This window comes from Apteryx mantelli, chromosome Z (assembly GCF_036417845.1).
Source record: "Apteryx mantelli isolate bAptMan1 chromosome Z, bAptMan1.hap1, whole genome shotgun sequence".
Classification (NCBI taxonomy): domain Eukaryota; kingdom Metazoa; phylum Chordata; class Aves; order Apterygiformes; family Apterygidae; genus Apteryx; species Apteryx mantelli.
Genome location: NC_090020.1, coordinates 45901765 through 45919045, shown reverse-complemented (window position 1 = coordinate 45919045; position 17281 = coordinate 45901765). Strand labels below are relative to the sequence as shown.

The following is a 17281-nucleotide window of genomic DNA, read 5'->3' as shown; positions in this document are numbered from 1 at the left end:
AGGTCTGTGGGATTACCATTATTGGCTCTCTGTTTTCTTCTCAAGATGCAAGTGAGAGGTGCTGTTAGTGATGATCTTAGTTCAGTTGCTTCACATAGACCGAAGTGATGGGGTGCTTTATGACTTGAGAGATAAAGAAGAAAATAGAAGGAAGAATGAGGGATGTGCGTGCTGGGAATAGAGCATGGGCTTGGAAGATGTCCTGTTAATAGATGTTGCAATCCTTATGTTGCAAGAGAGAAGGAAACCTAACGAAGTTGTCAAGAAAGATCAATTTACGGATATTTACTTCTTCCTCTTCAACTATTTAATTTCTGCTGAAATCATTTTTTCCCCCACAGTGTTAAACACACAATGTTTCCCCCACAGTGTTATCTCAGCTGATCAAATTAGAATGCTTAGTATTCCATATATTTGTATTTTTAGGAAATAAAATGTCTAAATTTTGTAAAAACAAACTCCCAGAGAATTCAGCATTGTGAACCATCCACACCATGTAAAATTTGGCTTTTTAAATCGATGTGTGACTTAACTTTTTGCAGGGTGCAGGAGGGATGTGGGTCTGTAAAGGCTATAAGAGAACATCTTGTTTCACATGTTCTTATTTCTTTACTTAGGTTGGTTGAAGACTTTTGAGGACTACTTCAGAGATCAGACACAACATATCTTAAATAATATGGTTATAAAACTACAAGAAGACAACCGAAGAAAATTTATGTGGTCTGAGATTTCTTACTTATCAAAATGGTGGGATGGAATAGATAGCCAAAAAAAGGATGCTGTTAAAAGGTTTGAGCATCTATACTGTTTGTGTTGTACTTCTTGCAGAATGTTCTGAATCTTTATGTGTATTTGACTACACTGTGAACTTGATTTCATTTATTGCAATGTGGTATGACGAGAATAATCACACTATTAAAGTTCTGGTTTGGGGTGTTTGGTTATTTATTTATTTATTTTTAATTAAAAAACAAAGTTCTATTTAGAGAAATGGAGTGAAGTTACTGAGTTGCTGGAAAAAAATGGTTGAAAGTATCCATTCCCAACCATTAAGATGCTTTCCAAATTGTGGGAGTTGTGATTATAAACTCAGCTCCTGTGTTTGAAGTGACATAAAAGTTTTGGCAGTGGGATGAAGGTAACCTTTCATACTAGCTATTTATTTAAGATAATCTCTTCCTCAGTTTTAGTAGTTATGAAATGAGATGTTTAGCATCTTAAACTATGTTTTCAATAAACATGCAGCTATGTAAAAATTAAAGAACTGCATACTCTATACACGTATTTTCAGGGTTTTTTTTAAATCACAGGTCATAAAGTAATACAAAAGTAAGAGATTTAACTAGACATTGAGACAAGAAAGCATGCTGCTTGGATAACTTCTAAGTAAGGATCTAGTTTTGAGATACTACCCTCGCTATTAAAAAATTATTATCTAGATATGCTATATATATAGTATAGTATATTCATATTTTGTATATTCATATTTTGTGTATGTATAATTATATATATATAATATATTTAAACTAAGATGCCTCAAGACAGGATCCAACAGGTGGATCAGGGCATCCCTTTGAGATAACACTGGGTGCAGCTAAAGCTGCAACATACATTAAAGTTATGAGAGCCTCAAAGCTGCAAAGCTTTGGTATCCCTGGAGATCTTGGGAGGAACATAGAAAACTATCTGTTTAAAGAGTTATGTACAATGTGTAAACATTAGAGCACACTGTGGGATTTTAAGATGATAAAATCTCTTGGAACACAAAAAGCAGGTAAACAACATTCACTAGGGAACTGTGTACTTCTTGCTTCAGGTAAGTTGGGTATTGGTTAAACTGCTCTTTAGTTATAGAAGAGTTACAGAAGCATGCACAGGAGGTTATTTTGCTGTATGCTTTCATTAGTTCTATGGGCATTATTTATGATATGAGTAAGTGCTTGTATGCTTATTGTATTTCTTTCTTGAATTCATTAATCAGATATGCAGTAGTGTACAATATAAGTGCCGAGATTACATTATTTAACTCTAAGGACCATCTTGTACTGAAAGCACGATTATTAGGTCCATGGACATCTTAAAAGGGAGACTGGATCATTCTGTGGTCTGTTTCAATGAGATGGTTTAAAGTATTTATAGATATAATAAACTTTGAAGCTCCACCAGCTTTCTAAAACAATAAGAAGAATGTTAGATCAGGGGTAGGAAATATTAGTAGTGCTTGAACTTGTGCTTGAATATCTGGGCATCTCACTCAATTGGCCTTCAGTACTGTGGCACATGCACTATTTTATTTTTGCAGTCTTTGCAGGAAGTAGCCCTCTTCCTGAATAAAAAAAAACCCAAATATTCTATGGCATATGCAGAAGAGCAGATAGTTTTGCTTGCACAGAGTTATTAAGAATTTCACTCTTCATGTATTCATTCTTTCTCTGTTCAGTTAAAAAAATGTAGTCTAGTATTGGAACTAGCATAATCAGTTTAGATTTTGGCATTGTTTGCCCAATAAATCTCTTGTGTATTCAGAAGTAGATTTTAACAGTATATTTTCACAGCAAGTTTCTGAACCCAATTTACATATTTTTCTTTCAGGTTAATAAAAGATGGGCAATTTGAAATAGTAACAGGAGGATGGGTTATGCCTGATGAAGCCTCTCCTCACTACTTTGCTTTAATTGACCAACTGATAGAAGGACATCAGTGGCTAGAAAGGAACCTGGGTATGTAGCTTGATTTAAAATTTTGCTGCGTTAATACAGGAAGTCAATTTGCAATTCTTTCTTTATATTTTTCAGGTGATTAGAAGGCTTTGTTTACTCTGCTTTCCCGAAACATTAAATCAGACCGCTTACTGAAAACTGCAGGATTGAGCCTAGTATTTGCAGTTTCTATTTACAAATGAAGGTTCTTGGATAAAGTGTATTTAAGCTTTTTTTTCTGTCCTAACACTTTGATTAATGAAAGATGTGCATAATATATAAGCATAATAATATGCAAGACTAAATCATGCTAAACTGTAGTTCACATGCCTCTGGTATTACAAACGGTTTTCAGGATTACCATTTTTGTCTTTTGGAAATCATGAATAAGGCCTTAAAATCACTTGATTTAAAAATTGATATGCCTTCCATGTGTTTGAATTTATTCTGAAGGCTGGATATTAATTAGGTTCTTTTTAGGTAAGCTTTTCAAAAAGTAAATATGAAACTAAATAGTAATGGTAAGACCTCACCCCCATGTAATCTGTTAAAATCGTTTATGTTAAATTAAAAAAAAAAGACTTCATATTTGCTTTTGAAACTTTGAAGAAAGTCAAACAACTCCAGGATTGGTGGAATTACTAAGTACCTGCAATAAGGCTGGCTGAATTATTTTGGTGGCTTTGGGAGACTTTTCTGGTTTAGTTCCATAATTAGAGATAACTTTTTCTTTTTAATTAACCCTTTTTCTGTGTGTGAAATATTTGTATAGAGATTTTAACAACAGCATTACTTCATTTAATTGAAATTATTTTGAAAAACTGTTTCACTATATTTTTCTTGGATTGCAATTCCCATAAATACTGTTCAACATAATTATGTTTTAGAAAAAATGTCTAGTAAAAGGGTAATGCATTGCCTACTCTTCTTGTGGGGGTACAGTAAAAATAGAGATACTTATTGAATCGATTAAACAAAAGTTAGGTATAGCTTTCTAATTTGCTGATGTGAAATTCAGTGGAAAGAGAATAGTAATCAGCTGAATTCTAATGACTGCCAGCCAAGTAAATCAATTAGTTTTTGAAACAAAAGTTAATCCTAATGCCAGCAAAGGTTAAAATTATTTAAATTACAATGAAAATTCACTGACTTATCTATCCATCTGCATCTGTTCATTTTCTTTCAATTTTCCTTTCTAATTGTAACATCTGGAAAAATTTTAAAATGGGAGCTGTTTTTCATTATAATTCTGTATAAAGTTAAATATTTGAGACAAAAGTTGAAACAGTAACAATGTAACAATTTAAGTCATAATCCCAGGTTTTTTTACGTAATTAGCCAGACTGCCCTGCCTCTAAGACATTTGATTTTACAGAAATACTTATCTATTTAATTCTAGAATGTTAATTCCAAAGTATGTTCTTAAGGAGACTTAATTGCCTGTATTTTTCATTTACCTTCTTGGAAATTTCATCCGTAGAGATCTGATTTAAATTATATTGGTATTTTTTTCTTTATTGAGTGAAAAGTAAAACTTTTTTTTTCTGCCCATCTACTCTTCCTTTTGTCAACAGGAGTAAAACCAAAGTCTGGTTGGGCCGTCGATCCCTTTGGGCATTCCCCGACAATGGCCTATCTTTTGAAACGCGCGGGATTTTCCAATATGCTTATACAGAGAGTTCACTACTCAGTTAAAAAACACTTTGCAACTCAGAAGATACTAGAATTTTTTTGGAGACAGAACTGGGGTATGTTTTTTTTTTCCTTTGTCTCAATTTATTTTATTTGTTGCTTTATTATTGATTTAAAATAAAAGATCAAGAGGGCTTCAATAAATACTATGACAATCTCTACAGGAATAGGTTATTTGTAGAAGTTAGTCAAGTCTTCAAAGTTTTAAACTTCTGGTTTTGTTGTTTTTAAAAGAAAGTCTTTCATTTTGTTTAAAAACTTCAGAGATTTTTTTTATAACAAAAAAAGTAAGTACATGTGTTGGGGAAGGGGTTAAATATAAAAGCTGTAGTGTTGTCATTGTTCATCTGATCTTCCTTTTACTTCGTTTTCGGTTCTGTTTTTACTTTTTCTCATTTCTCTTCTCTAACACTCCTTAGAAAATATTTATATGGGAAAGGGAAAAGCAGAGGTTACGGATTTTAGTTCACTTTTCTATTTCCCGTTTTAAAGCTTTAAACAAAAGATTCACTTTCCTTTCAAAAATATATTTAGAAAAAGTAGAGGGTGGAATATTCTTTTTTTCCTTTTCTCACGTCTTTGCTTTCCTCCTCCCACTCCATCACCTGCTGGTTATATTTAGTGAGGAGAGGCAAGGAATAAAGTGGAAGTAGAAAGGAACATTTTCCTTAAATGATAACAAAACTGTGAATATTGGTTGAAGATAGAAGGGCCTTGTTCCCATTCTTACTATGGGGAAAAACTTCCGAGCAACCAGTTTTTCTCAGATGGTGTGACAAATTAGTCTCATTAGTTACAGCAGCTTTCTGTAGACTTGAAATATGTAGGTTATCCTTAGTCAGAAAAATTGATTAAAAATATTTCACCATTTTAATTTGCAATGAAATTTTCAAAAAAAAATTTTTTTTAGAATAAAGATAATTGCTTTCTTGATATTACTTATACATTTTACAGTATGAAAGGTCACTTAAATAATGTAGCAATTATATCTCAGCAAACTGGTAAGTATCTGAAAATGCCTGTACTTTCTTATATGAATATTGTGCTTTGCTTTGCACTGTACCAGCATTCCAATAAGTAGTATGACAAATGTGTGCAATTGTATTTTGGTCTTGTAATTTTTTAAAATAAGCTAATATGTCACTGCTTTATCAATACAGGGTCCAAAAAATGTATTTTATAATTACTGATGAAAGGTAGTGATGATTATAAAGTTTTTCAGTTCCTGTGTGTTTTTCACAGGATGTTAAGGGGGAGGAGGGGATTCAAAAAATGCTGTCTGCTGCACAAGCAAATTTTCCTGGAGGAAAAACGTACCGCTATCCAAGATGATGCTCATCACTGACATTTTAGAGGTTTTCTTTTAATGTTAGTATATGCCCCTCAGTGTACATCAAGTAATTATGTATACTTGATGTGACTTTTTCAAAATGGTTGTGAGGTTAAACTCTTACATGATATGGTCTAGTGTTTGGGCTTCCAAACAGAGTAGCATGGCCTTTTGAAACAGTTTTGAACTTGGATACTTTCACAGTTGTTTCACCTAAAGTTTAATCTTCTAGTCTTAATTTAAAGCAATGAAAGTTCAATATTGTTTAAATGAAAAACAAAACATAATTGTGATCTGTCGTTTTGTTACAATTCTTCCAGGATGAGACTCTTCTCAGATCACAGTTTGTTTGGACAGCTTGTTGGCCTCTCTTCTCTTGCTAGTCTTTGTTTCAATCCTGTTTGGTGCTATTTTTCCCTGAGCAAAATCTCAGCTATAGCACTCTGCATCTCTCCCCATCCTCTTTGTTTGTGATGTGTGGGGAGGCTAGAAGCTATAAAATTGGGTGCTGCTGTACCTAGAGAGAGAATAAATTCCAGTGTCAGTTGAAATAGCTGCTTAAAAAAAGGCCTGTTTTTACAGTGTAAAATTATTACTGATTTGCCTTCATTTTGACTGAATATGAAAAAAAGAAGTTGTTAGAATGATGAAAAGGAAATCCTGTCTCTTGTTTTTTTTTCTTTTTCTTTTCTTTTACTTCTCCCACCCTAACAACCTTAAAACCACTGCTTCTGAAAACTTCTAATTCTGAAATGGCAGTTGTATAACTTGCTTTCATTAAGCTGTATTGAAACCATTTTCATTATGATTCAAGTTTAACAACTTTCCAAACACAAAATATTTTAAGCATTGGTGTATGTTATAGGAAGCAAAAGTTTCTAGATTTTTTTTATTTAGAAATTGTGAATGTACTGTGAAACAGTGTATAACCATTGGGTAAAAAAGCATGACAGCCTCCAAGATTGTATGATCAAAGATCACAGCACATTCATCTGACATAATATGCAAAGCTGGTTCCAGAGAGATAGAGAGTTCCCACAGTTTAAAGGTAAATGCATATATTTATGGATTATTAACTCTAAAGTAATAAAATAAGAATTTGTTAACAAAAGATATGGACAGCTGTAAGGACTCATGTTCTTACGGCTTTTGAAGAGCATTCTCATATGTATCATTGGCATACTTTTCTTGGGAGCCAGGTGCTGTGGCACATCTATCACATTCGTCCCTTATTTCTGTATAAAATTTTTTCATGTACTTAGTGCTGGAAATAGGTAATCAATGTTCAGGGTGTGTTAACAGATGAGTAAAATTAAGGCTCTCTTTAAAGTGAAGTTTTGAATGACCTTCTTTCAAAAGGCTCTGTCTGATAAAAATATGTAGATCTGTTTGAACTAGAAACTGAGCTCTAACTCCTGGTGGGATAAAGCTCGTATTTTAGGGAATGGGTTGACTAGATGGAAAAGTTAGGATTGCAAAGGTGGTCTGAAAACTTTCTGACACAAGTGCATAAAATCATATTGTTAATGTACTGAAGTTATATATATTCATGAAATTAAGATATTGCTTAAACCAATTCAAACTTTGTGCTAATGAAGTAATGACAGCTTTTTTTTTATTCTGCTGAAAATGTAAAACATATTTTTCTTCATCTCTAATATTCTAGAAATAATGAGATTTATATGCATAAAAAAACCTTAATATTTTGTTCATATCTCTCCAAATCAGGCAGAGCTTAATAAGGACATCTCAATCTGTGTTGTTAGCTCTATTTTTAGCCTGTTTTATGTAAGGCAGATAAGGAGAAAAGTTTATCTCGTCTACATAGACTCCAGGTATGAATATTCAGAGCATGAATTGTCTTGGTCTGATGTTTTTAATAAAGTTTTTGGGTTAAGACCGTGGAACTGATTAAGCTGTAACAAACCTGAGAGGCTTTATTTTAAAAGTGTGCTCTATGTATTTAATTCCAGATTTGGGATCCAGTACAGATATCCTTTGTCATATGATGCCTTTCTATAGCTATGATGTTCCTCATACTTGTGGTCCAGATCCAAAAATCTGTTGCCAATTTGATTTTAAACGCCTTCCTGGAGGAAGAGTAAGTTGCCCATGGAGAGTTCCACCAGAGGCCATTCATGCTGGGAATGTTCAACACAGGTACAGTTTTTATATATTTTGGAAGTGAAGAACTTAAAAATATTCTTCATGCTGGTTGAAGAGGTTGTCTAGCATAGCTTGGTGAGTTTATATAGTTCTTGAAACAACCTGGCTGTAGGAAAATAATACGTATAACTTGCCTTGTGTTTGCACTTAAGGTCAGAACATAATTGATAGTGAAATTTATAAATAGATTATGACTAAAGAAGATGCATTTAATTGTTACTATTAAGTTGTTATGCCACTGGTAAGGATCAAGTTTTACAGTTTTACAAAACTACTTTACAGTTTTGAAAAAAAAATTCTTGAAAGGAAAGATTAAACTGTTGAAGTGTCCCGTCTCGTCCCGTTCCCCCCCCCCCCGAAAGAGATTCATTCTAATGCCTTGTTTACTGTCTTTGTGCCTTGTATAACTTAAACCATTCAGGAATTCAAGAATTAGGAATTTAGGTGGGTGTTTTCAATCAGTGCAAATAGCTGGGTGTAGCAAATATACCAAGGATAGCAAGGGTGACTTTTAGTTTTTAGCCTTGATGTTGAGATTTTAAAGTGAGCAGCTGTCATCAAAAATGTGATTTGATGCAGTATCAAGTGCATATGATGCACATATCTAGTCTTCATACCCTTTTTCTGAGTAGACTAATATGAATTTTGCCAAACATTTTGAAATTTTCCTTTTGTCAATAAAATTCAATTACAAGACTTTATCAAACATAGAAGCAGAATGCATCACAATTGTCATATTTTAGATTGAACTTGGAATACTGATAGGAAAAAATGTCATTTTCTTTGAAAAGAAACAAAACTTGAAGGTGACAGCAGCAGTAGAGCTAATAGCAGAATCATTTTGGCACAGCCCGGTCCTTATCAAATATGAAGAAAAGCCAGTGTTTCTTTAGGTCAGACTTATTAAAAAAAAACAAACAAACTTGAATTTGCATCATCATTATTTGAGGCAAATAAATAGAAGAGCAACAGTTCCAGTTTACCAAATAACTGAAACGAGTAGACTGTGAGGAATATGCAGAGAGCCTGTTATGAATGCTTTTTAAGATTTTTTGATTTTTTTAATCAAGTCTTAATTTATGCCTGCACTTCCAAGATACAACTTTTGCATAACAATCTAAATTAGACTTTGTAAAAAATGAAAAAAGGAGTAAATGGTTCTTTAATCATGTGAAATAAAACCAAGAAAAGGAATGGGGCAAGCATGCAGTGAAGGTATGATAAGGTTTAAGGATGATATGTTTCCCAAAGCTGAATCAATCCTTTGCATCAGTTTTCAGTAGATACAATGTCTAATGGGGGTGAAAGAGCAAGATGATAGATGATACCTGGGGAGAAAGTAAAAGTAACACATTGTCTTTTGATTTGGGAGAATGGATCATTTACAGTCAGAATACTGAAAAGAATATATGCATTTCCTCTTTGATAGTATAGTTTCAAATAAATCCATTAAAATGTAGGAAATGCTATTTGCTGAAGAATACAAAAAACATTTCCACTTTTTCTTGAAATACAAGTAATATTGTATGCAACCAGAAACTTTTCTGGTCTGACTTCTGTAACAAGACAACTTTTACAACTCTTAGGAAGAGGAGATGTGAGAGACACAGAAGTAATTAGAAAATATATCATTATATCACAAACTTACCAAGGTAAAGGTTTGTCTCTAATCTCTGGCTGCCTTGTTTTTTAAGACCGGAAAAATGTGTTGTATCTATACTGTGTGGATCTGAATAAAGCATTTGATACACATTTCATCAATTCAGTGGCAAGGTTTAAATTGCTGACCTTTCTTCAATGCTCAAACTGCACTGAAATTAAAAAAGCATAGCTCTATTCAGCTGGGATTGTAGTTTCTGATTTTAGTACTGTTATGGCCATAGCAATATAAGGAAGAAATATAAAGCTGAAAAGTCGAGACTAATAGCTGTTGGATTTATAATTGCCCTGCAACTTTAATTGTGATTTGATAGGCACGAATGAGACAGCAGTCTTATTAAAAGCCTGTACCTGTTTAATTATGAACTTAGTTACACTCCATAACAGTTTAGGTTATAAAGATTGTTATTGCACACACCCAGTCCTACAGCTGCATCCTTATCACATCCTTGTGTTTGAATGCCCAAGTTCTAGCTTTTCAGAAAAAACTGTTAATACCTGAATTACAAGATTAGTCACACTAGCAAGAAACAACAGTGTTTTTTTTTTTTCTTTAAGGATAATGAGTTGCTTTTCTAATGGAAGTATAACTTGTTTTCGTGTATGTCGTCTTTTCCATGCATGAAATTAGGAGAGGTTTCTGTACTGCAGGTTATATACTGCAGAGAAAAAGTAGAAAATTTCCCCCCCACACCCCCCCAATCCCCCTACTAGTTGTGGAAGCACCCAGTTTGACCCTGCTTTCTTTCCATCCCTTGTTTTATTCACAGAGCTTTCAGCTGCTTTTTCTGTATGCTTGGTCATATTGCACAACATGCAGCTGGCATGCAGGTTACGTGGCTGCTGGGGTGCTGGTGATTCTAGTTTGCAGCTGGTCTCGAACTCTTGATGAAGAGTCTCATTTTGTGTGCATAGCCACATCTGCCACCAAATCACCTGAGTAGCGAATTGCAAATCAACTAGCAGCTTTTCTTTCCTAATTGAGATTATGGAGCAAGGAGCTAGCCCTTAGTGCTTCATGTGCTGTACAGTGGAGACTATAAAGCCATGACCACTGTCAGACCTGTCACATAAGACTTGCTATACGCGGCTGCAGCATTCCTTGTGATTCCCACAGACTCTGGGTGGCAGCTATTCCTCCTTCTTTTACAATGTAAGGAGTGAACCTAGCCCCATATTAATTGATGTGTGTTAGCCAAATTTTTGAAATTTTTGAGTTATAAAGAGACACTTGTGATAGGAAAACATTTTTCCTCATCTGTCAAAGGTCTTTTAGCATTCTTTGGTAATCTGAAAGCTTTCCAAAGAAAGGTTTTAAAAAAAGTCTTCAAGTAAAGTTGTTACTGACTTGACATATTAATACTATTTTGATATAGGTCCAGTGTTGCTAAGAGTGTAATTAGGATTACTATGAATATTGAGAACTACATAATGTATCTTGTATACAATTCTGAGAACTTTTGATTGTATAAAAACAAAATGTTTATATAAAAAAGCCATTAAAAATGTAGTAGTTGCTGCTGGTAACGTATATCCATAATTATAGGGCTAGAAAAAGTTTAAAGGCTATATCATTAATCTTTTTAGTTTTCCAATTTTTATTTAGGTAGGTTAGATAAATATCAAAACACACCTAATACTGTGTTCGCTGGGGAGCCAGAAGAGGAAAGCATTGTTGAATCTCAGTGGAATCTCAGGCTTTTTCTGCAGAAGTATTTCTCATCTCTAGCAAATCCTATCTGAGGGTTTTTGCTCACTCTTTTTCCTTCCTCTCTGAAATAATGTTTTAAAAAGTTATTTGAGAGCAACTTAAATCTTTTCCAGTAACAGGTTTTTTTTGCAGAGGATATACATAATTTTGAGACATCTCATTTTCTCTGATATTTTGCAACTGAAAATGGTTTGCAGTGGCAGAAGATCGTGCCACCTCATTAAAAGCACCTAAGAATCCTATAGCAAAAGGTGATTTGGGGACAGGGAGAATGCAGCAGCATTGAGTTTTGCAGTAGATTTGGAAGGAAACTGGGGAAGACTTTGAGGAGAGATGCCACAGTCAAATATCCTCTTAGCAGTAACCTTTCCTGAAGTCCTATATTTCTCAAGAGGCTCTAAAATAAAGTATTTTTCTAACCAGAGACTGCATATGGGAAATTTGAGTTAGGCTGGCTTTTTAGAAGGGAGAATTACCAAGTCTTCTATTGTGCCAATTGTAATAGTTTTGTGGAGAGGAAGACTTTATGTTAAAGTCAGGATGCTGTTGAAGGTCATGGAAAAAATATAAATTCAACTATAGACAAAGGTGGGGGGAAAGCTGCTAGACTGGTCTATATGCTAGTCTCAGCAGAACTATGTAGATCCTTAACTAAAGGTCCTGTGTCGCCCCCTGCCCCAATATATTCAGACCTTGTGTTTACTCAAAGCTGTTTAAACCAGTTAAAAAGCAAACCCCCTGACTTCTTGATTAGACTGGAAATCCATATTTCTTTATCAAACTTGTTTAAATTCTCACAGAAATGTTCATATAAGTATTAACCTTCAAGAGTATGAAGTAAAGTAGATGGTGGTATTAAGCTGTGTTTGTAGAAATTAAAAGCTCACTGGAATCTGGAATTTGCAGCTATTTTCTCTTTAAACCTTTTTCTCATTTACAAATATATTATTGTAGTTTATATTTCCTACTAAAATTATTTTCACAACTTTAATTAGAGAAGGTCATCACCTGTAGTCTTTGATAATGGTTGAGGGCTTTGGGGACAGTAAGGGAGGAAATGGACATTTTCACTAATCCAGACTTCAGACTTGTAACTTTAATTATATTGCTACTTAATGAGAGGATTGATATTTTACTTGCCAAAGAGTGAGTAGGTACTGAAGGGCAACTTTACTGCCTTTTCTGCACAAAAGAAATGTGGTGGGTTTAATTTATCAGGACATGAGTAAAGGATTTGATATTACTGTATGGGAAATCATTAGTAAAGCCTAAGAAGGCTGGCTGTAAGACAGTAAGAAGCTGGCTGAAGGGAGAACAATGATCATTAGCCTTGCAAAAAAATTTCTGGTGAAGATTACTACTGGAGTTCCTCAAAGATTAATTTATGGGCATTTTTTGTGTCAAGGACATGAAGGTATAAAGCTAAGTGTCCAAGGGAATTACCAGAGGGGACAAAAAGAGCTTGCTTGTTTGTTATTGTAAATAAAGGCTGGTGAGGATTAGGATTGTTATCTAAGTCTAAAGCAGGTAAACATAATTTAAACTAAAGATTGGTTTTGGCACAGGAGCAAATTGATGCAAACTGACCTACTGTTTAAGATGGAGCTTGATAAGTTTATGGGAGGATTTAATTGACATAGTACCTGCAACAGTGGTAGGTTGGATGTGATGTCCCAGTGCAGGGAATTACATCCAGATTTTTGTTACTAAAAGGAATAGAGAAAAATGTTGTGTGTCTTGTTTAAAGTCAACCATTGCACAGTTTGGTATCTAAAAATTGTTTTGTCAAGTACTGACCTTTATTCTTCTGTTTTCTAAATTGTATTAATTTTTTTTCCAAGGGCTTGGATGATTTTAGATCAATACAGAAAGAAGTCAAAGCTTTTCCGTACTAAAGTTCTGTTGGCTCCACTAGGGGATGATTTCCGCTATGCTGAGAGCTCAGAATGGGATCAGCAGTACCAGAATTACCAGAAGCTGTTTGATTATATGAACTCTCATCCTGAGTTGCATGTTAAGGTAAATACAACATTTTTTTTTTTAGTTTGTGGAGAAAACAATTTGTCTAGGTATGCTGAGATTCCATGGGAAAAAAAAATGAAATTTTGACAGGTATGGAGCTTTACTCTACAAATTATTTTACAGCAGATTAACTTGGCTAGGCTGATTTTAAAAAAACAAAAAAATCTGTTTTTTCCACCTCCTTTCCTTCCAAAACAAAATAAAAACTTTGCTCTGAATATCATCTGGTTGAAAGGTATAAATAATACCCAAACTAGATTATTTTAGAAATAACTTTTAGGGTTTAAGTTTTTCTTAGCACTGTTGTTTTCACAGACTTCAGGTTCCTTTTTTTTCTCTTTTTTGGGATGCATACATTTTGCTTCCAGCTACTACACAGTAAAATTCTTTGGTGCACTTACAGTCATCATCCCTTTATTTTGAGGTATTTATTAAGAAGCTATACTAGAAAGCATACAAATACAATCAGCTTACATTTTTAACACTTTCTGATGTTAATTTGAATTATTTGTCATTTCTCACATAATTAATGGGATGTGGTTTGTCACTTAAAAGTGATTATATATATTTCCTTATTAGAAATTTTGGGAATTGTATTGCTTTCCTTGGATCCGTTCGGTTTTATTTATTTCAAAAGGAATAAAACAAAACAAAACCTCAAGAAATGCCATTGCTGGCATGGGTTGTCAAAGAGAATAAAATCTAAGAAAGTGACCTGGCTACAAAAGGAGTGAATATATTAGCGCAATTCTCAGATAACATTTTAAACTAGTAATTATGTTTGAGTGTTAATATGCACTTTCATACATTCTAATGGATCAGTTGAGAACTTTAGAGACTTCTTGTAAAATAGATGGGGTTTGTGCTCAGACACGTTTTCATCATCTTTCGGTATGAGAATAAGAGATAGTGGGTCACAACCTTGTTTTTTCTCAAGTATCAGATGAGTGGAGCACAACTGGGGATTTCATTTTCTGGCTTTTTAAATCTAGTCTGCATTTTTTTTCATATTTTTTCATATTTTTTTCAGTTTTTGTGCACAGGTTTTTTCCCTCCACCTTCTCTGGGACTTCCGCCATTCCATGGCCTGCAGATCTAGTTAGCATCTGTAACACATTAACTCTTCCTGCTGACTCCTGGCCTTTTGTTCTACGTAAGAAAGATCTCTTGATCATTTTCAGCATGTCTGAGCTGGATTTTACCTCTCTGTCCTATGGGATATGGATGACATGATATATCTGAGTACCTGTTATATCTTAGTTGGAGAGGGAGAGAGAGAGATCTGGAGAGTACTCTTTACCCATATTTTAAATCTAAAGTATGTTGTGACCACTAGCTTCGCTTTCCAAAATAATGTATAGAGTGTGCAGGTAGTTAATCTTTGGACAGTTACAGCAGTGTACTCTCCATAGTACCATTTCTGCTAGCCTGGACTGGCTGATCTCTGGGGCAAAATCTGAAGTCTCTACCTCTGATGTGGTTCTTCAAGAGCATCCATTATGCTTAGATGTCAGAAAAATTCTCATCTAGAAGGTTCTGCATAGTCATTGTCAAGGTCTCCAGTAGTCTACTGCATCAGCCCTGGCTTTCCCACCTGGATTAAAGCCTTGCAATCGAACCAGCCTTTGGGGCTCTCTTGGAAACATCCAGACCTTTTCTAGTTCTTAATACCTGGACATGAAAAGATAAGGAATCCTCTAATTCAGCCTCTTCATGTCTAGGTTGCTTTGCTCAGTTGGAGCACTGTTGGCACTGGAGCCTTACTCCTTTATGTTTTAGTTAGTTATTTTTTTTAACTGGTGTCATTTATCCTTGGAGATAAAAGCTTAGCAGTAGAGCTTTCTCTCTGTGCTGCGCTTCCCCTGTGGATTCTAATTCTGCAGGCAAGTAAGAGGTCAGGTTTAGCTTCCTGAGAACCTAGATTAAATGAGGGAAGAGTTCACATTTCTGCCTTAAGAAATGCTATAGTGGCTAGAATATTACTACTTACGTAAGGGGCTGCTTACTCTGAGCTTCTGATCTTATGAGAGGTTTACCCTTCTCAGAGACAAATTTGAGACCAGGCTGTTTATCCTGTGGATACCTCTGTTGGCATTGGGACTCTCCTGCTGGTAGTTTTCCTATGATCCTAACAGTATCTGTTAGATTACTATGAAGAATATCTATTCTGCACTTTAGAGAGGGTTCAACATCTCTTGTAGAGATCTTCTTTACACTCATTCTGGAAAAATTAAGCTGAGACTTTTTATGTGCTGGTAGAAGAGTCTACCAGCTTTTTTCACTATTTTTCCACTAAGTGAAGTTTATTGGGTTTTCTTCAATTTTGCCTGGTGAGTTTTCTTCCTCTGGTGTAACCCAGCATACAGAAGAGAGGTCATAAATACCTGATTTCTCTTGGTCCATTGATATATATATATATTTTTTTTCTTCTGAATTATCTCTTGTAGGCAGCTATGATAACAAGGGAAAGTCCAGCTGTCCTAGAAGTGCCTGGTAAGGCAAGGTTCACTAATATCAGGATTTCTGTGGCAGTATGTTTATTTCTCTTCTTTGCTGCAGTTCAAACTGGCAAGTTAGCAGCCTCTGTTCACCTAACAAGTCTTTGGATCTTCTGAATGATTTTGAAGAGACATTGCTTGGTAAAGCATCAGAACTTGAGCCTGAGGAGATTGCTAGAGGCCTGGAACTCAGTGGAGCTAGATTCCCTCAAGGCTGATTCATTTTTGTTGAAAAACATGTTCTAGCTGGAGTTTGGTCTCACTTAAAGAATTGGTATGTCTGTTCATTGTGGTCCACATGGCAACCTGTACTTGCATAGCTTAATGACAGGGCTTATTTCTCAAACCTTCAAATGTTATGCTGTGCCTGATTTCCCAGTCTGTGCCCTTTCACTAAGAGGGAGATGATCTAGATGGTGTCTCCATCCCACAACAGAACAGGAACCCTATTTCACCACCAGCATGATGTTCTAACCTTATTTGTCGAAATCCAGAACAGTAGTAAAAGATGTTTCCTTGTTTCGGTGGGGTGCACCAGGACTTCAAATATCATGGTCAGAGAAGGAGAGGGCCTTTTTACATCAGCTCAGCTCAAAGAGCCGTTATCAGGAGTGACATCAGGATTTTCATTCTCAACAAGCAGAGGTAGTTCATATCTTTTTTTTTTTTTTTTTTTTTTAATCAAGAAGTGGCAGGCTTGGAAGAGGAAGTGACATACTGGACAGTCAGTAAATTCACTTGGACTGCTGACCATCCTGATGACCAGTTCTAGCTGTTTCAGACTGTCAGAGCATGACTGGAAATCCATTGTCCTGCTTGCCATTTTAAAAATTGAGTGTATATATTCTAAGATAGTTCTCTCTGCTGCTGACTCTTAAAAGGAAACCCCAGGTGTTCTTTCATTAAACATTAAGGTATTGCATTCTTTAAAAAAATTTCTTGCTCTAGCTGTATCTGGTTTGAGTGATTGTGATGCATTAAAAAAGTATAAATGCACATGAACAATTCGTCTTGAAGAATTCCAGCTACCAGTACCTAATTTCATTTTTACTAATGCATTGTATGCTTTCCCTATATCTCTCTGAGCTCTGAACCTTGTAAATCATGTGGTAGTTATGCCTACCTATGGTAGATAGTGATATGTTTGGTACTCAGTTGACTATTCTTGTTCTTGTTAAGGTTGGAGTTTGTATCCTGTTGCTTTGAAACTGTTCAGCATTAGTCTGAGTTGTGAGAGCTAACAGTGAATTTCAAATTAGTGTAGCTTTATAACCATATTACCATTCTTAAAAGTTTTAATTTATGTTATATATATGCATATATGTGTGCATATATTTTATATGCAATAAGTTTTATATATATAAAAAACATAAATTACATATAAAGGAGAAGAAATTGTAACCCACAAAGGATTTTGTTAGGAATTAAAATTACGAGGACTGAATTGATAAGTGTACTGTACCCTTAAGAAATTGTATCTCTATTTTTGATCTGAATTTACTGA

The 17281-nt window shown here is 34.7% G+C and overlaps 1 protein-coding gene across 4 annotated transcripts in view; it reads left to right on the top strand.

Moving 5' to 3' along the window:
- The window catches only part of MAN2A1 (mannosidase alpha class 2A member 1), a 130374-nt gene that overhangs the window by 35282 nt on the left and 77811 nt on the right, over positions 1–17281 (top strand). For all 4 annotated transcript variants that reach the window (XM_067316711.1, XM_067316710.1, XM_067316712.1 and 1 more), the window contains 5 exons: positions 618–789; positions 2593–2720; positions 4274–4447; positions 7695–7881; positions 13099–13276. In XM_067316711.1, the coding sequence (XP_067172812.1) occupies positions 618–789; positions 2593–2720; positions 4274–4447; positions 7695–7881; positions 13099–13276 (839 nt within the window). The remainder of the gene's footprint in view (positions 1–617; positions 790–2592; positions 2721–4273; positions 4448–7694; positions 7882–13098; positions 13277–17281) is intronic.